Source organism: Scomber japonicus, chromosome 9 (assembly GCF_027409825.1).
Source record: "Scomber japonicus isolate fScoJap1 chromosome 9, fScoJap1.pri, whole genome shotgun sequence".
NCBI classification, from domain to species: Eukaryota; Metazoa; Chordata; class Actinopteri; order Scombriformes; family Scombridae; genus Scomber; species Scomber japonicus.
Window position 1 is genome coordinate 12,468,529 of NC_070586.1, and position 23,555 is coordinate 12,492,083.

Here is a 23,555-nt window from a genome sequence, read left to right on the forward strand (position 1 = left end):
AAAGTCAAAACACTTCAGACATTACAGATTATTAAAATAAACATCAATATTTTTTCATGTTTTGGTTCATGTGCAATAAATGCCCTACTTATAAAGATACTGGGTTTTCAGATGTTTCTACTGAGAGTAGGAGGTGTAAAGAGAGCAGAATGTGATGTTCTAAACTCTCAAGTAAAAGATATGAGCCCCAACTGTTTAGAAAACAGTGTCATGAACCGGAGGCCATAATCTGAGGGGCGTCTACTTTTTCCAACTAATCCAGTTTAAGTGTTCAGTACACAACTCTCAACACAAGGAAAAAGGGGGAAAAGAGCAGCCCACCACTCCAGGGAATAGTAAACATATTGAATCGGTTTTTTGTCCTTGATAGAACAAACAGAAGTGCTGACAGATGTGCAAATGACCAAACTCAGTGAAATGTAGATGCTGATCACCTCAGTCAAAGATAATCCCGGGATAACTTGGGTCTAGCATGTGTAGCCCACAACAAGGGGCCTGTGTTAGGGTTACATAGTTTGACCTTCTACCCCTATTCTGGATTTGACTGCACATACATAAGATTTTGTCTCGTTAAGGATCTGCATTAGAGACACCTGAAAAAATCATTTTAATTCCTTGTAAATACATTTTAAGTTCCTTGTTCCCACATTTGTGCAGATGTTCAACAATGTGTCTGCACTAATACTTTCTCATTCACCCCTCCTTTGTTCTTAAGTTACTCACCTTGTGCTTGTGCCAGTCTAAGAGAGCAGGTGCAGCAGAGTATAGTCCAAAGAATCAGAACTTTCCTACAGGCAAAGAGAAAGGTTTTAGTATGAAGACCCAAGAAGAAAAGGCAGACAGTCAAGACACGCTTACTGTTTTTTGTTGTTTACTATCTTTCAAGTGTGTTTAGTCTTTAAATGTCACAAGCAATGACACATGCTCTTAAACAACATAGTTTTTTTAAATGTCTTGTTTAGTCTAATCAGCAGCTGTCATCATTCATTCATTCAGATCCCGATAAGGAATGAAACACAAAAAGCAACACAATCTCATCATTTTTGAAGGTGTAGCCAGAAAATGGTTCTCATTATTTGACTGATTAGTATCAACATCAAAATTGCAACTTGTGAAAAGATAATCAGACGTTGTTCTGAACATTGTGTACTTCCACCTACCGCGGTGATCAGAGCTGCTGCAGATCAGAGCATCAGCTGCAGCTCTGCAATGTTAAGAAGTCTAATATTTGTTTCAAGACAACAAGCATCATCTTATCTTGAGGGCCTGATGGGATAAACTACTGCTCAGCTGGGCTACTGTAGGTGAGTGCCCCCAATGGGTCACTGATGACTCCACAAAACACTGCATCACCTTAAAACCTATAGTTTCAAGTAGATAGATACAGATGAATGTGACAGGCTTCGTACATCAACACAGTATTTCATATCCAATATCTGAACTTTTCAGTGACTGAGACAAACTGCCTTGATCATAGGTTATGCTTTTCATTTTTTGACACCAGGTTCTGAAAAGGTTTCGGGGATATGAAAAAAGGGTGCACAATTTTCTCAACCCATAAATCCATGCAATCCTTCAACTGAAATTAAATCAACTCCGTTTTCATATGATAAGAGTGACATTTATTGTCCCACATCAGTGTGCGCGTGGCAAATTTTTCACTATTGATTTTTTTGGTGACATTTATTTCTCAGGCTTGGTGATAACAGCTTTGTTGATTGCTCACACAGGGAGCTGATAAAGCTCTGAAGGTGTTAAATTCTCTTGGATGGGCGTAACCGCAGTAATGTTGGTTTTAACACTTCTTGGAGCTGATGATGTGGTTGTATACAGTGGCTGAAACTGGACGCCTGCTGAGCAAATGATTTTGAAGTGGCATAGGCACGGTGACAAGAACCATAATACAGGAAATCTTTTACATTTGTGGTTTTTTCCAGAGAGCAGCTGAAAAACCACTGGTCAACCGCTGGCACACTGAAGCTCTTAAAGTTTTCTTCCACTCTCTTTATGTCCCATTCATTCACAGCTCTCTCACTACACTAACATTAGCAGAAACAAAAAAGGGGCTTGTGTGACCAACTCTCATACAGCAGTGGTATATGATGCAACAGTTTTTACTTTTATTTCCCCTCCCATTGGAATGACTGGCCAACCAGCTGAGTGAGATGCACTGCTGGGAGGAGAGAAAGGGGGGAGGACTGTCTCCTCCTCTCATACATCCCTCTCAAATCAGTCCCAGATCGTTTGGCACTTGGCAGCTCATTTTGATACAAGCTGCAAAGACACAACTTGAAGAGCAGTATACAGCAGACTACACTGGCTTCCCCTCAACTGTGTGAAGAGCATAGAAAATTGTTTCCATGAGCTATAGGCCTATCTGCAACTTATTAAAGTATGCCACCTGTTCACAATTGTAGTTGCCCCATTTTCGAAATTTAAACTCTAAATGTTGGTGTCATTTCTCAGGATAGCTTTCCACAAATGCTGCTGCACGCTTTTCTAACAAAATATTACAACTTATTCCCGTGCTAAAGTTAAAACTGGAAACTAAACATCACTGTCAAATGGACATGACACTAATTTATTAACCGCAGGTGATGTTCATGAGCACACTATTGACTCCCTCTTCAGCCCGGTGAGAAATAACCACATAAAGAAAATGCATTTCATTGTGAAAAATAAAGACTGGTGACTCACCCCCCGACTCCAGTGGTTTTGAGTTTGGAGTACGGGGCATTGTCCGGCTCCATAGCGGTTACTTCATTCTTTCTTGGGAGTTTTTACTACAGTCCAGACGAGGCAGATAAAGTTTTTCCATTCCAGGTGTTCCTTGAGGGTCGTGCCAGAAAACCAAAACAACAAATCAAACACTGTAAGATAAACCGGTGAAAAGACTGTTTTCTGTCATTGTCTTCTGTCTTCTTATTCCTGTAGTCTCTTTCCAGAGGATTTTTTTTAAAAAAGACGCTCCGGAGAGCTCCACCTGTGCGCTTCCTATGTGTTTTTCCGTCTTCCTTAATGCGCGTTTAGAAAAGTACAATAAACGTCAAGTCAAGTCTAGTCCAGCTTTCCCGGGGAACCGTTGCAGGACAAGATGACGACCGCCGTTGAGTGTGTATGTGTATGTGTGTGTCGACTTTCCAAAATGAAAGTTTATTGTAGACTGAGGGAAATCTTGAGAACCGGGAATGGGGAACACCTCCCTCTGTCGCCCTCAGCTGACATCGAGGGAAACAAATTTGGAGCTTGGAGGGCGCAGCGCTTCAGCTGAGGCTTTTTAAGAAAGCAGGAATCTCTCATATTGCATGTATGACATGTATGTCCTGTCCTGCTGCTCAATAAATAGCAGAAATGCCGTAGTTATACACGGCTTAGCACATCTGCCAGCAGCTGGCTGTTGCATTTTAGAGTCTCTCCAGGGCCTCAACAAGGATTTTAGAAATACTGGCGATGAGTCCAAAGCCCCCTCAGCCCCCCTACAGAAAGCCATGTGTAAAACATCTGACATTTTGATAATTTTATCAATTAAAGAAGCAATGTTTAAAGATGACAGCTCTGACAGGGGGCCCGAAATCATGAAAACACACTGCAGAATGTTTTCTGTCGGTTTTAATCACCACTTGCATTTCATTGGAGGAAAATATGAGTAATCTTCCCACATTGGACTGAAGTATGTACTGTACATTGATCGTAAATGGATCTACAACTTTGCATAAGAGTCTAATTTAAAGGTGCAGTGTGTATACTTTAGTGGCATCTAGCAGAAAAGACTTGGCAGAAATGAAATATAATATTCATAAGTATATTTTAATTAGTGTATAATCATCTGAAAATAAGAATTGTCGTTAGAATGAGGTGTTTATATCTATAGATGGGGCAGGTCCACCATCTTGCTTTACCAAACACAGGATCTAGAGAGGACCATATGTGTTTTTCGCAGCCACTGTAGGTTCTCGTACACACTTGGAGGAGGAGGAGTAGAGGGGTGTTCAGTTGGTTGCAATCTGCAACATCACTGCTAGATGTCATTAAATCCCACACACTGGTCCTTTTCAGTCAAAATTTGAGTTAAAATTTTTGCTAACGGACCAGTGTGTAGGACTTAGTGGCATCTAGCGGTGAGGTCATAGATTGCAGCGAGCCAGGGTTTGGTTTGTCCTTTCTGGGCTACTCTGACAACATGCTAGCGCAACATGGTGTGCTCTGTGGAAGAGGACCTGCTCCCTAAGTAGATATAAAGGTCTCATTCTAAGGTAACAAAAACACGATTGTTAGTTTCAGGTGATTATATATAGTTAAAATATGCTTATGAATATTATATTCCATTTCTATCAAGTCTGTTCCGCTAGATGCTAATAAATTCTACACACTGCACCTTTAAAGAGGGCGTTTTATGCACATTTCCATGTCTATGTTTATATTCTAGGGCTTTACAACCTTTCTGATGAACACAGTCTGTTCTGATTGGCCTGCAAAAAGCTTGATATGTCCCCTTTAATTTTATTATTCAGCATCCACTTAACAAATAAAAAGGATTTCAAATCCAGTTCCCAACTTTGTAACTCTGTTCCTTTCCAGGAGGCCTGTGGGCGGCCATTTTTTATTTGGACACAGACACATAGATTGGGAAATGGGCAAAAAGAACAATAAACATTATTCAGAGGACTTAATATTGTACATCCAGATGAATAGAAGAGTCTGAGGGGATTTTGGAATTGCTTTCACAACAATGTGTTTCTGAATTAGTGTGACTTGAATGTATGCTTGTACAGGAGAAGCACAAACTGAGGAGACACTAACTATTGTTCATTGTTTCAGAGCCTTCCTCCCACTGCCAGGAGGAAAAACCTGATTAGGCCTGTTTCATGGAAGATATATTGACATGCCACAGTACAAAAAGCACAGGTGTAAATAATAAAATTAATAATGGCTGAATTCTACTTAGTCGCTTCAGTTTCGGGGTTGATGTATTGCACATGCTGACTGAAGTCGCATTATCGTGGCATACTGAACCATCATTAATGTTGTAAGGAAAACCTGCGCTTTTCCAACTATGACAAGACAAAAAGTCTGCTGTGAGGAAGGACTCTGTTTATTTTTCTTGGAAATTAAAACAGGTCACACAGTTCTTGTCTGGTAGACAATGATTTATTCACCAAGTTTTGGCTGAAGCCAGAGGAGATGTGTTAATTTTCATAGACTTGTGGCTCATATTGCACCTCGCTGTGCGTGCATTCTCATTGTTAGAAATAATATCTGGCCTAAAATATAATTAAATTCAAACATTCTGATAGTGAAAATTATTAGTTACCAGTCAAAAAGCTCCTTATGTTACATTTTAGTATAGAATACAAATTTTAATCCTATCTAATACTGAGTTCTTAATCCAATATCAACATCTGAGAGTTGAAAAATCTGATAAAGATATATTGGCTGGTGGGCTTTTTTTTAACAAAAGCACAATATCTATTACAGCATTTTATTTAAAAAAGGGATCTCTGGTGGACGCTAAAACACAGCTAATGTATCTACTGTATCAGTTACATTTCTGCACAGGTTTTCATTTGTCATTGGCAGACACACGTGAAAATACTGGTATGTCTGTAATAACCTAATATCAGGCAGTCGATTTATTGGCCAGGCTCAAATAAAACTGCATTTCAACACAAATTCTCAGACTGAAACAACAAAGAACATGGCCTCAGTCTCCTCTCTATGGACTCGAGCATCTTTATCTTTTAAAATCAGTATATTTCAAGCTCAGTTACAGTAATGGACAGTTATGGTATCCCCTTTAAATTGTTTCTGAAAGATATTTCAGTTCTCATGAGAAGTGGTCTGACTTTTGAAGAATAATCTGTTTTGACAGATGAAAATTGGCAGTGTAAACACTCCTACTGTTTATTTCACAACTGCTCTGTCTGCATTAATTTTCACTAAACTACAGTATCATATGATGGACATTTCACTGTGAGACACACCGGTTAACAAGTCCACTTTATCCAGTGAAATTTAAACCATTAGACCAGCTTTCTCGTGGCAGCTATCCTTCACCTCCTCCTCCACCAACATCCACGTCTGTTCTCACCAGAGTAGCAGGGATCTGGGTTGCAGGGCTGCACTGGTTCCAGCGTGTGTGTATGTGTGTGTATGTGTGTGTGTGTGTTTGTGTGTGTGCTGTCGTGTGCTGTGAAATTCCTCTGCCAAAGAAAGTCCTCATTGACCCGCCTTCAGCAAACACGCTATGACAGTGTCCAGGGGAGACCCAACAGAGCACCAATTCAGCTGCCTGCAACTGGATCCCTCCTCCTCACACAGAGCCCCCTCACAGTTCGTCCTCTCAGGGCCAGGAAGGAAGAGAGCTCACCACCTTGAAAGAGCACTTCCCATGTACCTGTCTGAGCTACGTCGGATGTGAGCTTTTGTTACCACGAGTTTTAGTCCACAGACAAGAAGGGCAATGTCCTCGTGGCCTGTGGAGGAGCACAGAGCTGGATCTCTTTTCTGGAGTGTAAAGTTTCATGGGGTTTTTAATGATTATTGCAGCAACCTGTGGAAGCAGTTTAAAGGAAAAGTTTGACATTTTGGGATATAAGTTTATTAACTTTCTTGCCAAGATTTAGATGAAGTTACAGCCAGCTGGTTAGCTTAGCTTAGCATAAAGTCTGGAAACAGAGGGAAATTACTAGCTTGGCTTTGTCCAAAAGCAACAAATCTGCCCACCATCACCTCTAAAGCTCACTAATTAAAATGTTACATCTTGTTTGTTTAGTCCATGCACAAACCACAGTGTAAAAATTACACATTGTGGTTTCATGGGGAGTTAGTAGACTAAGTCACTGCACCCACCCAATAAATATTCAGGCACATACCCTCTGGTAAAACAACTTGTCAATTTGTACAAGTCATTGGATATTCTTTTATTGAATTAGCTGTATTTGAGCCAAGCTAAGCTAACTTACAGCTGGTTGTAGCTACAGATATGAGAGTGGTATTGACCTTCTGTTTGAACTCTGAATCACTGTAAAGCAAATCAATCTATATTACAAAATGTACTCTTTCTAAATTGTTTCTCTTAAAAGATAAGGCTGACAAAAGTCTCAGTTTCTATTACTATCATTGTTTGTCTCTCAATACTTCCAGTCTTCTCTACCACTGTCTACTCATGAATTTTTACACCACAAGGACCAGGGGTAAAATTGGGCTGGGGCTCAGCTCTGGCACACAGCTCTGCGCTCTTCTAGGTCATCAGGAGTCGCTTAACTTCACATCTTCAACAACTTTTTTTTGTCAGTATTAATAATTCAAACAATAACTAAACACTGAAACATAAGCCTAAATGAGGTGATGTTAGAACTTGTGGACATCAGAATTTTCACAGGCTTTCCCCATTTTCTGTCAATTGGTTTTCTTAAAAGCTATAAAGCTAATCAGACAGCACATATGGCAGAGTAATAGCTGATTGGCAAGGAAGGCAGAGAAATAGGTCAGAAACTGACAGGTTTAATAACAAAATGTAAATTGCTCAGATATTCTGCTTAAACTATGTTTTGATTTTACAAAATTACATTATAGCTTTAAAGCAAGATCGTTTGTGGCAGGTTGCCTCCAGTCTTTGGTATCTGTTACATAAAGCTAGAAGTTAAAAGGAGGAAGCTTACAAAACATCAGACATCACTACTGATCTCATTTAGTGAGATGCATGTGCTGAAGCCATTTGTATCTAGGTAATGCAATCATGATTTAATTTCTAGACATAAAGGTACCAAAATGAACAGCCAAGCTAGTTCAAGTTTATTATACCTTGGCACATTTTCAATCTGTTGTCAGGTTTGTCATCACCATGTCATGCCATCAGTGCTTTCACTTAATATTAAGGTTTTTCTTTTCCTTTGTCAATTCTTCTGTTGAGCAGAGCAGGGCAGGTGGTGAGGGAGGAGCAGAAGCAGCTTGGAGAGGAGCAGAGGAGCTTGGGGAGCACAGAGGAGCAGAGGAGCTTGGACAGATATCAGTCAGATTTTGTAGTCTATGTGCACATACGTGGACCTGTGCCAACCCTGAAACCACAGAGGCCCCCCACATATCAAATCTAAATTTAACCCTTGATGATGTCAGTGTATCTGGGATAGACTTAAAAAAACTGCAGTTCAAATGTTCACGGTAATTAAGAAACATGCTTACTGATGTGGTTTTATTTCTATTTGGACATCAGATCTACAGCACAGATGAATAAGTTATATGAGACATTAATTCTTAATACCTGTTAGCAGAATCAGTTTATTGTTGGTTTTGGTAATCTCATGAAATTTGCCAACAGTAGAACATCACTAGACTTTAATGCAGAACATTATAAGAAAGCAGTAAAGCTGTCAGAGTCCTTCCCTACCCATTTAACATATGCTTTTTTTTGTAGAGTCTTTCCAGATATGGTTCCATGGGACACATGGGGGTTTGCGGTCTGATATACGGCACAGTTTATCACCATGGTGGTCCTTGACTTCAAAAAGTTTGAGAACTCTTTTCATGTTTGCCTATGGGACAACTGCGCCTGGAGGAAAGAACAGCAAGCGCAATTTTATCACCGATTTCCTACCTGACAGCAGTTCAACAAGAGCCTCCTTCCAATCCAAGCAAAGGCCTTCCATCCTCTATTGAGGCCAAAAGCCTGTTTCATGGAAACCACGAATGAACACTGGTGGAAAGAGAAATTATACAGACTACCTTTTTTTTCTTTCTTTCTTTCTTTCTTTTTTTTTTTTAAAGAGATCCGGAGGCAAGTTTTTCTATTAGTGTTTTATGAGTTGATTTTCTTCCACTCATCACATGTGACTGCCATCTTGGACCCTGTCAGTAACCATAGACAGGTGTGGATAGACGCTGTGACTGTTTTTACTCCAGACCAGTGGTGGGTAATAGAAGTCAGCTGGCCTGTATACCCCGACATTACGATGGATATTAGAAGTTCAGCGTCTGCAGGAAATTAGAGGATTTTCCTGTAGACAGGCAGTGTCAATTTAACTAGCGTCTCTATACCATATCCATATGAATCCTCTTCAGTTAATACAGTAGTGACATTATTTATGAGCAGTTTTTGGTTATGCAGAGTCCAAGTGATTTGTGGTGATATATTCTAATGGATTTGGATGTAATTTCTGAGATTAATACACACAAAGAATCTCAAGGGATTGTGATAATTTTAGGTTATTCCTCTTCTATTTTTACATGATGCCTTGAAATATTAACTTTGAAAATAGCACAAGTATCCTTCCGTGATGGAAACTCTTGTCTGATAAACACAGAGTCTTTTGTTTTACTCCCATGTCTCAGGGAATTGGGGCCAGCTGAATGCAGCAACCTCTGTCCAGGCACAGCTGGATTCAATAAGAGCATGCCCTGGTGCTCTGTTTACCCATTCCATACATTACAACAGGAAATTTAGAAAAACGTCCTATTCATTCATGTTAAGTAAATCCAAATTTAGAGTGATATAATAAAACCTGTCTCTGTTATTGATATGTTCCTGGCTCAAAATGAAAATGTAAAGCTCCTAATCAGAGGAGTATTCTGACTTTAATGGTTACATAACAGTTACTAACCTCAACTGATAAACCATTAGCTCAAGTGAATAAATATATACATGATTGGATAAATATGCATAGGTGAATGGGTGAATATGGACACAGAGTCTTTAATGTTTTTCATTGGGGTATGGAACGATTTAATGCCTGATAACCAAAACTATGAGGAGGGATTTAAATGTACTTCATGCCACATTTTGCTAAGAATAAATCAATTAACAAAATATTGAACATGTATGAATTATTTGTGACCAAAACCAGTGCAAAGAAAGAAAAGATCAGATAAGACTGACCAACCTTAATAGCCTAATGGATACAGGAAATTTGTAACACAGTTCCTCCTTAAAGCTGCTTTATATTTGATTATCAAAAATTGATCAGATTACTAAATATAGTATGAAATTTGTGGCATGAGGTCTTCCAACTCATTTTTTTCTTTTTTACTGCCACAACATTAGTTTTTTTTTTTTTGCTCACTCCTTCCACTGTTCCCAGCCACAGAAGGCAGCTTTGATAAACCAACTGTGTGCCACCTGCTCAGCATCAAACAACAGCTAGCTAGTTAACATAGTGGAGCATTTAGAAGCTGTGTATCCAGATATTGTCCTGGTGATAGAAACAAAACAGACCTAAAAGGAGAGAGTGTATCTGTTGGATGTCTAAATGAGTTCAGAATCAACTTTAAAAGGAGATAATTATTCAACGATGTATCCACAGCTTCTTCCACTGCCCTCACATTGAATACTTGAGGAGGAATTTCACTGATGTCTGAAATTGTTAAAAAAAAAAGTATGTATTTCAAGTGTTGGCAAGTAAGTACTGGAAATGTAGTTTGTAGTCCAAAGCAAATCTTTAATACAGGGAAGGCCTGTTTAATGTCATTCACATACAGTATAGGCACTTCCCGCATTACAGTCCTACTAATCAACTTGAAAATATGTTGAGCCTACCTTTTTTAAAGAAAAAAAAAGACATTATATCCCACCGGGTCTGATCTGCCTTCATAGCACAAAAATTGCTTTATGGCAGAAAATCAAGAGGGGGGGGGGGTTCTACCTCTCCAATACGAATTAGTATATTTTGCTAATCTTTTTAGTTTTACAGCACAAGTCAGAGTTTCATAACAGCCTGCTTCAAGCAAATAATGACTAATGAAGCATTTCATCCCTGACATGTTTTGGGGTCAAGCTACATGTTAAGTAAATTCATTGGATATTTACTTTGTGGCTTCAAGTCTGTTAAATCCATCAGTCATTTGAGACCTCATGTTATGCCACAGCAGTTCACATATTTCCTGCTTTAGGCCTCTTTACAACTTATTTAGAGGACGTCACAAGTCACAGCATGCAGCTAGAGCATGGCATTACAGTAATGTGGTAAGCCAAGATTATCATTTCTTCCTCTACCAATATAAAATGGTAATAATAATATTGTGAAAAGCAAAAGCGCTTGAGCACAAAGTCTGAATGTTTCTGACGGCCACGTTAGATGTGGTAATTATTGCCAATTCCTTACCCCGTGGAGCTGCAGAAAGACAGACGCTGCTGCCAAATCAGAGGCATTGTTGTGGTGACATTTGAGTGGAGGATCAAACCGCTGATGAATAATCCATATTGAAAAGCTGCTCTTTCTGCCAAATGTCAAACAGCAGCAGGAGCCATTGTTCAAGGAGTGGACTCAAAAACTTTTCATTCACCATCATCACAATGCTGTGTCACATATGGGGGGGGGGGGTGAATGTGGCAATGTAGACTGCAATGAACATGAAGTTATTTATAATCTGGAGAGTTTAAGGACAGTTGGGTTAAAGTGATGAAACAGCTACGGATGAGTAGGCCCTTTATTATACAATGTTTCACAGACTGTTAGACACATAATCCATTACCCTTCTAATAGACATTGTTCAGTGACTATGCCTTTTATTGTTATTGCCTTTATTGTTTTTGTCAGGACAAACTTGCAGCACTGAAATGCATCCTATAAAATCAAATGGACATATGGAGTAAAAACAGTAGCCACCTGTTTGTGAGCTTACTTTAACAGTGCTAGCTAAATAACAAGCTAATGTTTAACTACCGGGTAAGCTAGCAAGCACATTAAAGGTTGAATATGTAGAATATTTATTAAAAGCTATATTTTTTTTTTAAATAATACAGCCACGGGGCGTTTTGAGGGGTACAGAATGAAAGTATTGCTTTTCCATAAAAAAAAAATATTTAGTCTGAATTAATATTTTTAAATTTTTTTGACGGGTTCTGACACGTTCTGTGTACACTGTACCAGCCAATTAGCGACCGGAATTGCGGGTTGCCAGGGTTGTCTGTTGTTCCAGCGCAGCTACTGTAGGCTGGCACTGGGTGAAATGGAGTTGTAAACAAACACGACCGTGTTGGACTTACTAAAACCAGCGTTTTTTGCTCTCAAGTACAACTTTTCATCACAAAACTTCGAAGGTAAGACAGAATATCTGTTAGTCGCTGTAAATAAGTGGTTGTTTACCTTTGTATGCTGCTGGTTCACTGAGTTTTTAGCGCAATAATAGTGGTACTGTTGAACTCGCCAGGGTCTTAGCTTTCATATGAGATGCTATTTGTTTGTGTACCATGAAGTATCAAAACGGTAGCAATGGAAATGTGGAGAGTGGGTTGACTTTCTGACGCTATTCGGATTTTGATATTTGATCATTAACCTCATAACGCACGCTGTTCCGTTCACGGGACGGGACGGATGTTAGGAGGTAGCCACACGTTCTTCTGAATGTTTTAAACACCAACCCTTAAACATATATACTCATGCCGTACATTGTTGGAAAGCTTGGATTGTTCTGATTCATTCAAGACCACTCACGACTTATATGGTTGCTCACAGCCGTAATAGTATTAGCGATTAGCTTGGCTAGCCACTCAGCTAAGTGAGAAAAGCTATAATGCCTACATACCTTCAAAGTCTTCCCTTTATCCACAACGATCCTCTTATGACACAGGACTGTATGTACAGCTCGCCAAGTATCCATTCTTGTGAAATATGAAATCCGTTTCCATAAAACCGGAATATTTTCCTCAATATGTCCATGTATTTAGTCCAACACGTAATGTAATAACACAAATAACAAACCATATACGGTCCGTTTACGTCATTTCCTGACCTGCGCGTCCATCTCAGAGTACACGTGACTAGATGTTTACGACCGTGAGCCTCTTCTGCTTCTGACGACACCACACACAAGCCAATCGGTGTTTAGGATTAGGCAGTACATGCAGAGACATTGCTGCTACTCCTACTGGCGTGTTACAATGTAATGTACCTTGGTGGTTTCAAGTCAGTTACAGCGAGGGTATGTTCGCTTCCTGTTTTCAAAATAAAAGCACCAACTCTATCGTTATGGTTTTCTTAATAATAAAAGGCAACGGGTGTTTTATTTTGTGAAAATGACCGGAAGTGCGTTACTCGCTACGGCTAACTTGAGTGGCTCCGAATTCGCAGGAACAAAACTTTAAGCAGATGTTATTTGGACAAATTAGCGTCACATTGTGGATCTTAAGGGCTACTTTCTCGCCTAAAAAGGTTAGACATGTGGATAAAGTGGTATATTCACAGAGTTAGAGCTAAAATAAAATCCGGCACCGGACCTGGCAACCCGACTGCTGGAATTACTTTTTGGTTGTTGCGACTACGATCTCGAGACATTAGATGGCGTTGTTCTGCTCATTCAACATATTCTACCTTTAATTCCCATGCCTTTAACAAATCAAATTATTTCACTTTTATTCCAAACTTCATTGTCTTATCCTGAATATCTGTTTTGCTAATTTTTTGCATCCTTTAATGGTCAAAATGCTGTTAACTTTCACTGTTTAAAGTACTTAACATTTTTTGGAATGATTGTGTTGAAATTTGAAGGCATTAATCCAAAAATATTGCAGTTAGTAGACAATTCAGCATATTTTAGCCTTCTTAGTATCATCATAACTGCAACATTTCATACAACCTTCCTGAGAAGAGGCTTCTAACTGCAATGAATCTTGTGTGCTTAAATAAAGAAAATAAAGACAATTCATCTTAATCCACAGCAAATAGACTCTCAGCAGATAGATTTTCTTTGTCAACAAGGTCCAATGAAATTTATGGCTCAGTGTGGAGCATTGAACCACTGATAAAAAAAAAAAAACATTTTATGGAATTATAAAAAACGACATTACACATAAACGTCAAGTCTGTTTATATGGGCTCTGTCACTAACAACAATAACAACAATTTTCTGTAACCGTAACTTTGTCATCATCACAGCAGTAACCAGTGGATAAATTGTTTTCTTATTCTGGATGATAAAAAGAGATCTGTTATAAGGAGGCCCCACGAAGAGATCTCACAGCAGCGCTATATCTCACAGATCTAGAAACCCTCGCTCTCATCCTAAGCCAGGCCTTTCGACTTCCATCCTCTGCTGTGCTTTGTGGAAAGTATGAGCCAACATGAACTTCCTGCTCCCAACTCACTGTTTACTGCAACAGTTGAGGAGATGAACACAAAGATCTTGATGTTGCAGTTAATCATGGTCTTCCTGTGAGTGCTGTGACTTATCTGATAAGGTTTTTATTGTCATAAATTAATCCTTTGTTGCTCCAATTGGCAAAGACAGCAATTTTAATTCTCTACAAACTACAGAGCCAAGTAATATTTCAGGGCTTGCAGCATGTCCAAACATGAAAAAATAGATTTGAATTAGTAACACACAGCCTCCATTGGTCATGCTGCACATCAGATTTGGACAGACTAGACAAAACAAATTAGCATGTGCTTACGGTCAGCACAGAGCACACCTAACAGAGGGTTTACTGTTTTCCATCAGAGGTCCACCGCCCCTGGCTTTCCGTAAACACAAACACACCACCTTGGTTTCTAAAAGTGGGCTGAAAACAAGCTCACTGTACACAAACATACACTGACGCAGACTGTGTTCATGGCACAAGTCCTCAAAGTGAACACAGTCTCTCCCAGCACACTTTGTTGTTAATGTGAGGTGTTGATGGAAATGACGCAGTAAGGTAACCTTGGTGACTCTATTTGGGAATGTCTATATAAAAACATATTTTTCTGAATGTCTATATAAAGGCTGTTTTGTCCCAGTTACAATTAAGTTTCTTACTACATGTTTGGCACAGATTTAGCTTGGTGGATTGTACATTTGCTCAGGTACATCAGGTACAATTTTGAGGCAGATGTACTTGTACTATTATTATGTACTAGTATTTCCATTTAACATTATTGTGTCCATCTATTACACAACATTTCAGAGACAAATATTGTACCTTATACTCCACTACATTTATCTGGCAGCTTTAGTTACTAGTCACTAGACCCAACTGGTCGAGGCAGATGGCCACCCACTTAGAGCCCGGTTCTACTCAAGGTTTCTTCTCGTTAAAGGGAGTTTATTCCTTGCCGCTGTCGCCAAATGCTTGGGCCTGTATAAATAAAAGAGTACAGTTTAGACCTACTCTATATAAAAAAGGTGCCCTGAGATAAATCTGTTATGATTTGGCACTATATAAATAAAATTGACTTGACTTTGTAGGTCTGACATTCAAAACATTACCCGTGTATAAGACATGACTCAGTTTTATAGGTTAAACAACCCAACAGTCTATAAAGTAGTCCATATTAGCTTTACCTTGGCCAGCTACAACATTAAACTGCTTTTTACACATGTATGCATCAGTTGGGGATTCTGATATGGATCCTATCTTGTTTCACTCTAATTTATATCCTGATATTTATATATACTGTATCATGATGAGTCAAGTGGGTTAAACTGAGAGACTGTATATGCAGCATATGAAATAACCAGATCAGTGCTCGTTTCACTGGCTCATCCAGTGAATCAAATACATGAATGATCAAGATATTTGATCACACCCAAAAATAAAACAAAACAAAAACAGCAGTCTTTATGAATGCATTGCAATATTGCTTGCAATGGTGTCTGACTTAATATCTACCATTTATACCTATATGACACACTAATATAATATACTGTATGTGCATGTAAGACTGGCAGGGACCATTCTGCTGAAGAGTAAATACTTTACTTGTTTCTACTTATACATACATTTTCATGTTAATACTTTACGCTACACTTTGACTTGTAAGTATTTTATATTGTTGTAATGACACTTTTACTCAAGCAGGATCGAAATTCTTCTACCACCTCTGCAGATTTAACAAGACTAAGAGTCTACAAGCCACGCTTGCAGCTCTGTGAAGCTATTTTTAGGCACAAACACAACAACACCACATCTTACAGCTGTGGACGATGTGAATGTAAGTGGTTAAACTTTGACCAGTTGGTGGCATTGGATGAAACTTCAAAGTATCACCAAGCTTAAAAGACCTAAATTACTTTGAATATCCCCACCACATGTGAGTGCAAATTCTTCTCGTAGTTGTTGAGACATGTCACTGTAATTTTAAAAAAAGTTAACCTAATGGTGAAACTGGAGGAAAAGTCAGGGCATCATGGAGTGATTGATATATGTATGTATGAAATACCATGGCAACCCAACCCATAGTTACTGAAATATTTGTTTGGACCACAGTGGTGCACCAAACTAACCATCCCCAGAACCACATTGTTTGCAGGCCAAGTGCATTTGAAAGCTGAAAGTTTTACCTACCTTTGTGTATCCAGAGTTACATAATTACAAGCACATCAAAAGTTAATGGTTCTACAAACAGACACTGACCCTTTATATGTTGGACATAAATTACATTACACTGTCCGGGAAAGTTAAAGGAAGCCTGAATCCTTGAACTTCCCATGAGGGTAAGTAACCATTGTTCACTTCATTTGTTTCATTTTGCCCGAAGTCAGAGTCAAGAAACTCAATTCCCAAGAGTTTCCATGTTCCCCTGAATCACGGAAAGTTGTCTGACATTTAACCCCTGTATGTATGAGATATACAGAATCTTTGCTACTTTGCTGTATAAAGGAATAATTCTTTGGTTTGCACAGATTACGGTAAAGTATCTGTCCACTTGTTAATGATAGAGACTAGTTCTTATCAAGAAAACATTGATGATTGGTGTATTTAATCTGAGATACAGTACAGTAACCCACACTGCCTGAAAGGGGAAACTGTTTCTCGAATAAACCTGTAAATTCCTTACAGATTGAGCTTCACTGACTGAAGGCCTTGTTTTTGGAAAAGCAGTTGAGAGAGGCTTGTAACACTGTGGGATTCGTTTCAGGCCAGATAAAGATAACATTAGCAGACGGACAATGGGGTCACTGATCTGAGTTTTGCTTGTAACAGAGAAGCACGAAGGCTTTATCGAAGGAGTCGGCTAGTTACAGTGCAGCTCTTGTTTGCAGGTCTTTGCTCAGTCAGGCATGATGGTGTACCACTTAGTTCTGTATTCAATCTAGTACAAATGTGGCTGTTGAGATCTTAATAGATCAACTGTCACAAAGAGAAGAAACAACTTTATGTAGTCTTTTTAGTGCCGATAACAAAATGCAGCCTGTATATATCATCTGCTGGGCTATAAAGCAGAATTGATCTTACAAAATGAGACATCTTTACTTTGCTGTATAGAGTTTTTAAATGTGCACCACAAATATAAGCGTAGTCAGTCTGATACTACAGCAGGATAACTTCTGCAGATGTAATCTTCAGGTGCAGCCGTCTCATTTATCTGTCATCCTCTCAGGGCTTCGGAGAGCGTCTTTATCAGGGTTTCACAGAAAGGAATTCGCGAAGACTTCAGATGAAAAATGGAGGGATTGGTTTCAGCAGAATCACTACGAGCAGCCCTGAGAGCAGGAGATAATTACCGCTTTGACAAGCTTTGATCACAGGTACAGTTATTCTCAGAATGTCGGTGCTGATAGAACAATGAGATGACAAGCCCAAAATTCGGGTGAATTTGCCCTAGTTTTTCCTCCCCCCCTCATGTTTAGATTGTGAATAGAGGCATTGTCTAGAACATGAAGAGACAAAAACTACAAAATGAGGATAGTTGACGTGGCATGGCTTAGCTGTCCATAACTCTCTTTTGATTTGTAGAAGTAGAGAAGGGGCTCTGATGATGGCCACTGAAATGTACTAGAAAGAAGAAGAATAAAAAGAAGTGGTGAGTTAGTCATCCATGACCTGTAAATACTGTGGGTGGAATGAATCACTGCGGTTTCTTTTTTGTCAGAGGGCAGCAAATTATTCAATAAAACGCAGGGGGACCAGTAAGACTTGAGCTGGAGTCAGTTTTAGAAAAGAAGGAGGTGTGGAGACACGAGGGGTAACACCGGTGGGAAGAAGACGAGGGAGAAGAAGATGAAGCAGAAGAAAAAATCTCAAGGTGAGGATGTAACCTCACCAGAAAGAAGAAAGGTTCAGTTCATAGAGAGCTCTTTGAAAACGCATCCAGACCACTGTGCAGCCCTAAAGCAAACACGACTCCTACACTACCTGTTTGGGCTAAACTAAGATGCAGCATTTGTTAGTAAGGCCACCCAGGCCACCCAGGTACAGGAAAGAAGAGATCTTTGTGTATATGAGTGTTTGAAGGTCAACCGAGTCAAATGAGTCAGTGTTTTCCTCTGTGACCTCAAAATGTAAACAGAAAATACTGTGAATTCTTAAGCAAGCCCTTTGTTTATTATGTTACACGGGTTCTCATAGTTTACAAGGGCATTTTTCCACTCCTGCATGATTTCATTTACATTTTACCTCCTCCTGTATTCTACTCATGAGCCCTGTGCTGATGTTGTTCTCCTGGAGGCTCAGATGCCTCAATGGAAACTGCGTCCTGCAAAGCAGTGCCCCCATGATGTCATTTCCTCCAACGTCGCTGATGCCGTTCCTGTCCAGATCCAACTGGCGTACGCTCATGTTCACTCTCAACATGTCGGCTAGCAGTCTGACCCCCGGATCTCCTAAGTTGTTCTCATCTAGAATGATCTGAGTCAGCGAGCTGTTTCCTCTGATGCTGTCAAAAAGTTCCTTCCAAGCCGCCAGGTCAGCACCGCTTGTCTGAGCCAGCCCTAAGTACTGCAGATACGAATGATGCCTTATATATGATGCTAACACCTTTACCCCGTCGCTATTCAAGCTGTTTCCCCCGATATCCAGTTCCAAAAGTGCAAAACCCCTGAAAGATCTCCACCCAGCTGGTAGGTTAGTTAGCATGTTCTGCTCTGATGGGAAAAGCATTGTCTGCTGTATGGCGGCAGCAGCTCTTCCTGTTTGCTCCTGTAATTCGGCTATTCCATTCAACAAGGTCAGCACTCCGTGGTCACGCAGTTTGTTTCCAAACAAGCTGTAGATTGAAAAAAAATGGTAATCACATTGATTTGTTTGATTCCTTCATGACTTGCTCACTTCAAAGGAGAGCCAGTTGCATCCTAATATTACATTTTCCATTACAAGCTACAGCAAAAATTCACTTACTGTATATGTTCTGTTTTTGGTTGTTCTGCAGCTTCATTAAAGCTTAGCGATTTTTTTCTTGGCAAGATTTACATCTAATCAAAAGATTCTTCACGTCCGTGATTTTATACACAGCTCGTTGTTATTGAATGTTACATATCTGGAATCTTTCATCAAATGAAAAGTTGCTCAATTGCACCGCAAGTGTTTAGAATGACGTCTGCGGGTGTATCATTGAAGTATATACACACATTTTCATCATTATTTTGTGAACAATTTCACCCCTAAGAGTGACAAATTCGATGTGCTATATACATCAAAGCAATTGTTCTGCATTTTGGGAAATACATCATTCACTTTCTGGTGGACAGTTAGATCGATACCACTCTCATCACATCATATCTCAAAAAATATGAATCTAAAACTAGCCAACTATTAGCTTAGCTTAGTGCAGGAGATAAGACTGGAAAAAGTCTATTTTTTGAATATTTGGCTGGGAGCAGTCACAGGGTTCCTGGCAAATACCCAAAGCCCAAAGTCTGACACATAACCTTCTGTAAAACAGTGAGGATTGTATATTGTTTGGTTTAACAAACAATATACAATGTGTTTATCAGTCAGCATCAGATGTGCTGGCACACTTTGTAACGGTTGGACAGAGGAAGGCAAGCTGCTTTCTCATTTCCAGTATTTGTGCTAAAGTGCTGCAACCTTAACCCGTCTTCTAATCTGCTGTACTCTACACCAGAAAACAATTAAATGTATTTTTCCAAAATGTTTAAACACTCTGTTTTTGTCCTATGTGTGATACCAGCTGTGCATTGACTGTAGTGTATCTGATGCATGTCAGCTGCACCATAAGTTTCTGCCATTATGTCTCTAAGCCTAACTGACTTTACTGTATTTGGTGCATATTAAGTTTAAAGCACTGGGGGCATTTCTTCAAATAAATGTGATGGATTGTGTAATTCAATAGTGGAAGGCTGAGACTTTATACTCTAAATATACAGTCGTCCTTGGATTTGTTTTTTATTGTCTCTTCAATCCTGTTATTTTCTTTTCTAAGTCATGTTATTCAGCATGTTTCCGAGTCAGATTTGGATGTAACTTGGATCAGTTTGGATTTAGAAATCTGGGACTTACTGTAAACTTTTGATCTGAGGCTTCACTCTCAGAACGTCCAGCAGGATGTGAGCACCATATGGGCCAATGAGGTTGAGGTTGAGGTTGAGCAGCGTGACCTCCGACAAGCTGCTCTTCAGGGCCCCCGCCAGGCTCAGCAGAAGGTCATCTGTCAGGCCCGTGTTCCTCAAAACCAGCTGCTCCACTTCATCGGATGTGCTCAGGACTGTCATCATGGCATCCAGCTACCGTGATAAACCAAAATAAAGTCACAAGGGCATTTGAATCGTGCTGTTATTGTTGGATATGGTTTAGTTTGGTACAAGACTGTCATTTCCAAAAGTTCAGAAATATCTACAAAAGGTCGTCTTTTGACTGAAAAAAAAGATTGGTATGCATTTTAGAGTTAATGCACTGGGCTTTTGAAAGGATTTCAGGGGGCCAAAGGTTGTAAAACTATGAAAAAATGTTGTTCAAGTTAGAAAATACTTTTTTAAAATATGTTTTTCTCCTTGGTGGTAAATGCTCTCCCACATGAGGATGCAAGACTCAGTTAAGAAATGATACAAACAGAAATATCTCATCTAACTTTGAGTTCACCTCAATTACCACACAGCGAATTTCTATCACGCTGTTTATTTCGTAAAATACAGGAAATGTTGTTGCACAAGCAGATTATTTTTTCCTCTAATCAAAAATATATTTCTGCATCAGGGCCCCGAGAGTTTAGACTTTTGCAAACGTAAAGTATTTACTGTTTGTTCGTGAGAGCAGCATAGCACCAAAATGTGGTGGCTGGGAATGAGATGTGAGCGGGACAGGTGCTGGAGGTTTTCTAAACACTGAGTCGAGGTGAGAGTCCAGAGAGACATATGGTCTGGCGGCCAGCCACATTCACTGTGCCACTTTGCTAGACCTTGAGGAATTTTTCAGGAGCTGTTGGAGACTTTTTCATCATGATGGGTTCGACTGAGCCAAATGCCTGCCTGCCCTAGATAACACTCAGTGACCATTTGTTATAACCGTTTGTGTATTGACCTCCCAATAATGGAGTAATCCTTTAGTTTCAAATGATTTTATAGTTCAATAATCAACCTTTTGTCTGTCAAATAAATGTTGCATAATGCCCTTTTTGTGCTAAGTTACTGAAATATGTATCAATCATTCTGAAGTGTAAAATCATTAAACACACTGACACTGAAGTGAATATCCATCCTTTTGAAACTGCATCATCACATTTAAATTAAAAATTACAGTTTAAAATGGCATTTTGGCAATAGCAATTTACATTTTTATGCTCATTACAAGCCATTTTTCTGCATTGTTATAAGATAAGCTGTAAAACTTAATAATCAGTATGCAAACAGGACAAAACATTGTCTGTGAATAGTACTGTATGTATTTAGTTTTACATTGATAGGAAATGTATTGAAGATAAATTATTTTTATATCAGCATTTGATTACATTATTTCTCAAATAAACTTCCAGCTCTAACACAAATTAACACAGCTGCATACACAGGAATGTGGTTGTTTCCAAGGACTTTTGCCAATGATTTAACGCCAAGAGCTTTTCTGGCATGAACAAAGATTCACCATAGTAATTTGTGTTGGACACACACCTGCGCCTGCAGGTCTTGTTCTTTAACAGGCTCTTCTTTGCCAGCGCTCTGGCTGGTCTTGTCCTCTTCTTCTTCTGGCTCTCCATCAGGCTGCAGGACAGTGTCACTTTCTGCACTGAGCTCCACATCTGAGCCTAGAGCTTTGGTGCATGATGACAGCCTCTTCTGGAGCCGGCATCTCTCCAGTACTTGGCGTACAGAGAAAGAGGAGAAAAAAAACCCAACTCAGGCGGAATAAAACTGTCTCTTCTTATGCCAAGTGCACAAAGAGATATTGATACCCATTGTTGATGTGAGATTGTAAATAAAATCTAAATTTCAGTTTGTACAATACAGAAAGCAGATCTACTGCAGTGAGATTTATGCATGTGTTTGTCTGTGAACAATGTCTGCATAACCTCTCCCACACATAATTTATCTTTCTTCAAGCAGACTTTGTTCAATGCATCACTTTGCTGCAAATTCAACCTTTTCTGCTAAAGTGTATTATGTAAATCAGTTACAACACTCCAGGGGATTCCAGTCCATTCCTACTGTGCTGTGGTTTCTTTACTCACTGTTTGCCTTGAACCAGTTGTGTTTGTTTGGGCTCTGCTCCAATGCGGTGCTCATTTCCACACATTCTTCATAGAAGTCCTTCAGTCTTTCCCCATCTCTGTTTTTCTCATTTGATCCCAGGTCCTTCTGTTTCTCTCTGTTCTGCTTAGTCAGTGCTTCCTCGTCCTGCAATGAATCTTTAAAAAGAAACACTCTTGTTCCCATTTTTTTTCCCCCACAAAGAATATTAAATGGAAAGACCACATGCATGGATTGAAGGTTGTCTTTAACTTGACTTGAAAGAGTGGAAGATTTTTTTTCTCCTTTATTTTTCCATCTTCTCTTACAGGAATGAACAAAGCAGCTAAAATGAGTCAAACAGTGCTCACCATGAACTTTGCTTGTCTTGTTCGATCGCAGCTTCTCTGCCTGCAGCGCCGAGACATTGCTGGTTGTTTTCTCGTGTTTCTGCTCCTGTCTGGCAGACGGATCTTGGCCTTCACATTTTTCTGTCACTGTTGACCTCCGTGAGACCTCGGAGCCCTTGCTGTCATGTCCCTCTTCCCCTCTGCTATTTCCGGCTGTTTTCCCTTTGCTCCCTTTCTGATTAGTTTGACCTTTTCGTCGCTTCTTCTCGGAGGTCTCTTTAATCCCAGCTAAAGCAGGGTCTTCACTGTCTGTGGATCCACCGCCACCTTCCTTGGTGTGTTTTCTTGTCCTTCTCACTGATTTCTTCTCTGGTTTGGCGGGGATAAACAGAGGGGATGATGGACATGATTCTACAGTGCCTGCATTGGAGACATTAGAGACAAAATGAAGGGAAAAATGTTTTGTGGGCCATATAGTCTTTAAACTAGTCCATTGAAATCAAGGATTGGGCTTTATGTCAAAAAAATGTTGATGAATAAGCTTTATGAAGTAATGGAAAATTGAGACACTTATTCCCAGGCTTTGTACCGTTGCCAGGGCTCTGCTGCTCTAGAGGGAGAATTAAGTTCTCCTTTGTGCCGTTGTTCAGTTGCTGGCAGGAGTTGTATTTGTTTCGAAGACTTGTACATCTGAAAAAGATGAAAAATGTGCTTTCATTGTGACTTATATTCACTCCACTGTACAGCCTACTACCATCAACCTCATTACTTCATGTCATGCATTATGCATCCTTTTTCCCCCACAATACATTATATCTGCAGGGTGATGGTTTTGCCTGATCTGTTTTGACTAGTACTAATTTCAAATTTTCTGCCAATGTTATGCTGTTCGTCTCCCAGAGG

The 23,555-nt window shown here is 39.5% G+C and overlaps 1 protein-coding gene across 1 annotated transcript in view; it reads right to left on the reverse strand.

Moving 5' to 3' along the window:
- The window catches only part of LOC128364868 (collagen alpha-1(XXVII) chain B-like), a 91,185-nt gene that overhangs the window by 63,217 nt on the left and 4,413 nt on the right, over nt 1-23,555 (reverse strand). The window contains exons 6-13 of the mRNA XM_053325491.1: nt 23,242-23,342; nt 22,674-23,072; nt 22,305-22,481; nt 21,748-21,935; nt 20,147-20,370; nt 18,305-18,893; nt 6,395-6,504; nt 724-788 (exon numbers count right to left, since the gene is read on the reverse strand). Coding sequence (XP_053181466.1) covers nt 724-788; nt 6,395-6,504; nt 18,305-18,893; nt 20,147-20,370; nt 21,748-21,935; nt 22,305-22,481; nt 22,674-23,072; nt 23,242-23,342 — 1,853 coding nt within the window. The remainder of the gene's footprint in view (nt 1-723; nt 789-6,394; nt 6,505-18,304; nt 18,894-20,146; nt 20,371-21,747; nt 21,936-22,304; nt 22,482-22,673; nt 23,073-23,241; nt 23,343-23,555) is intronic.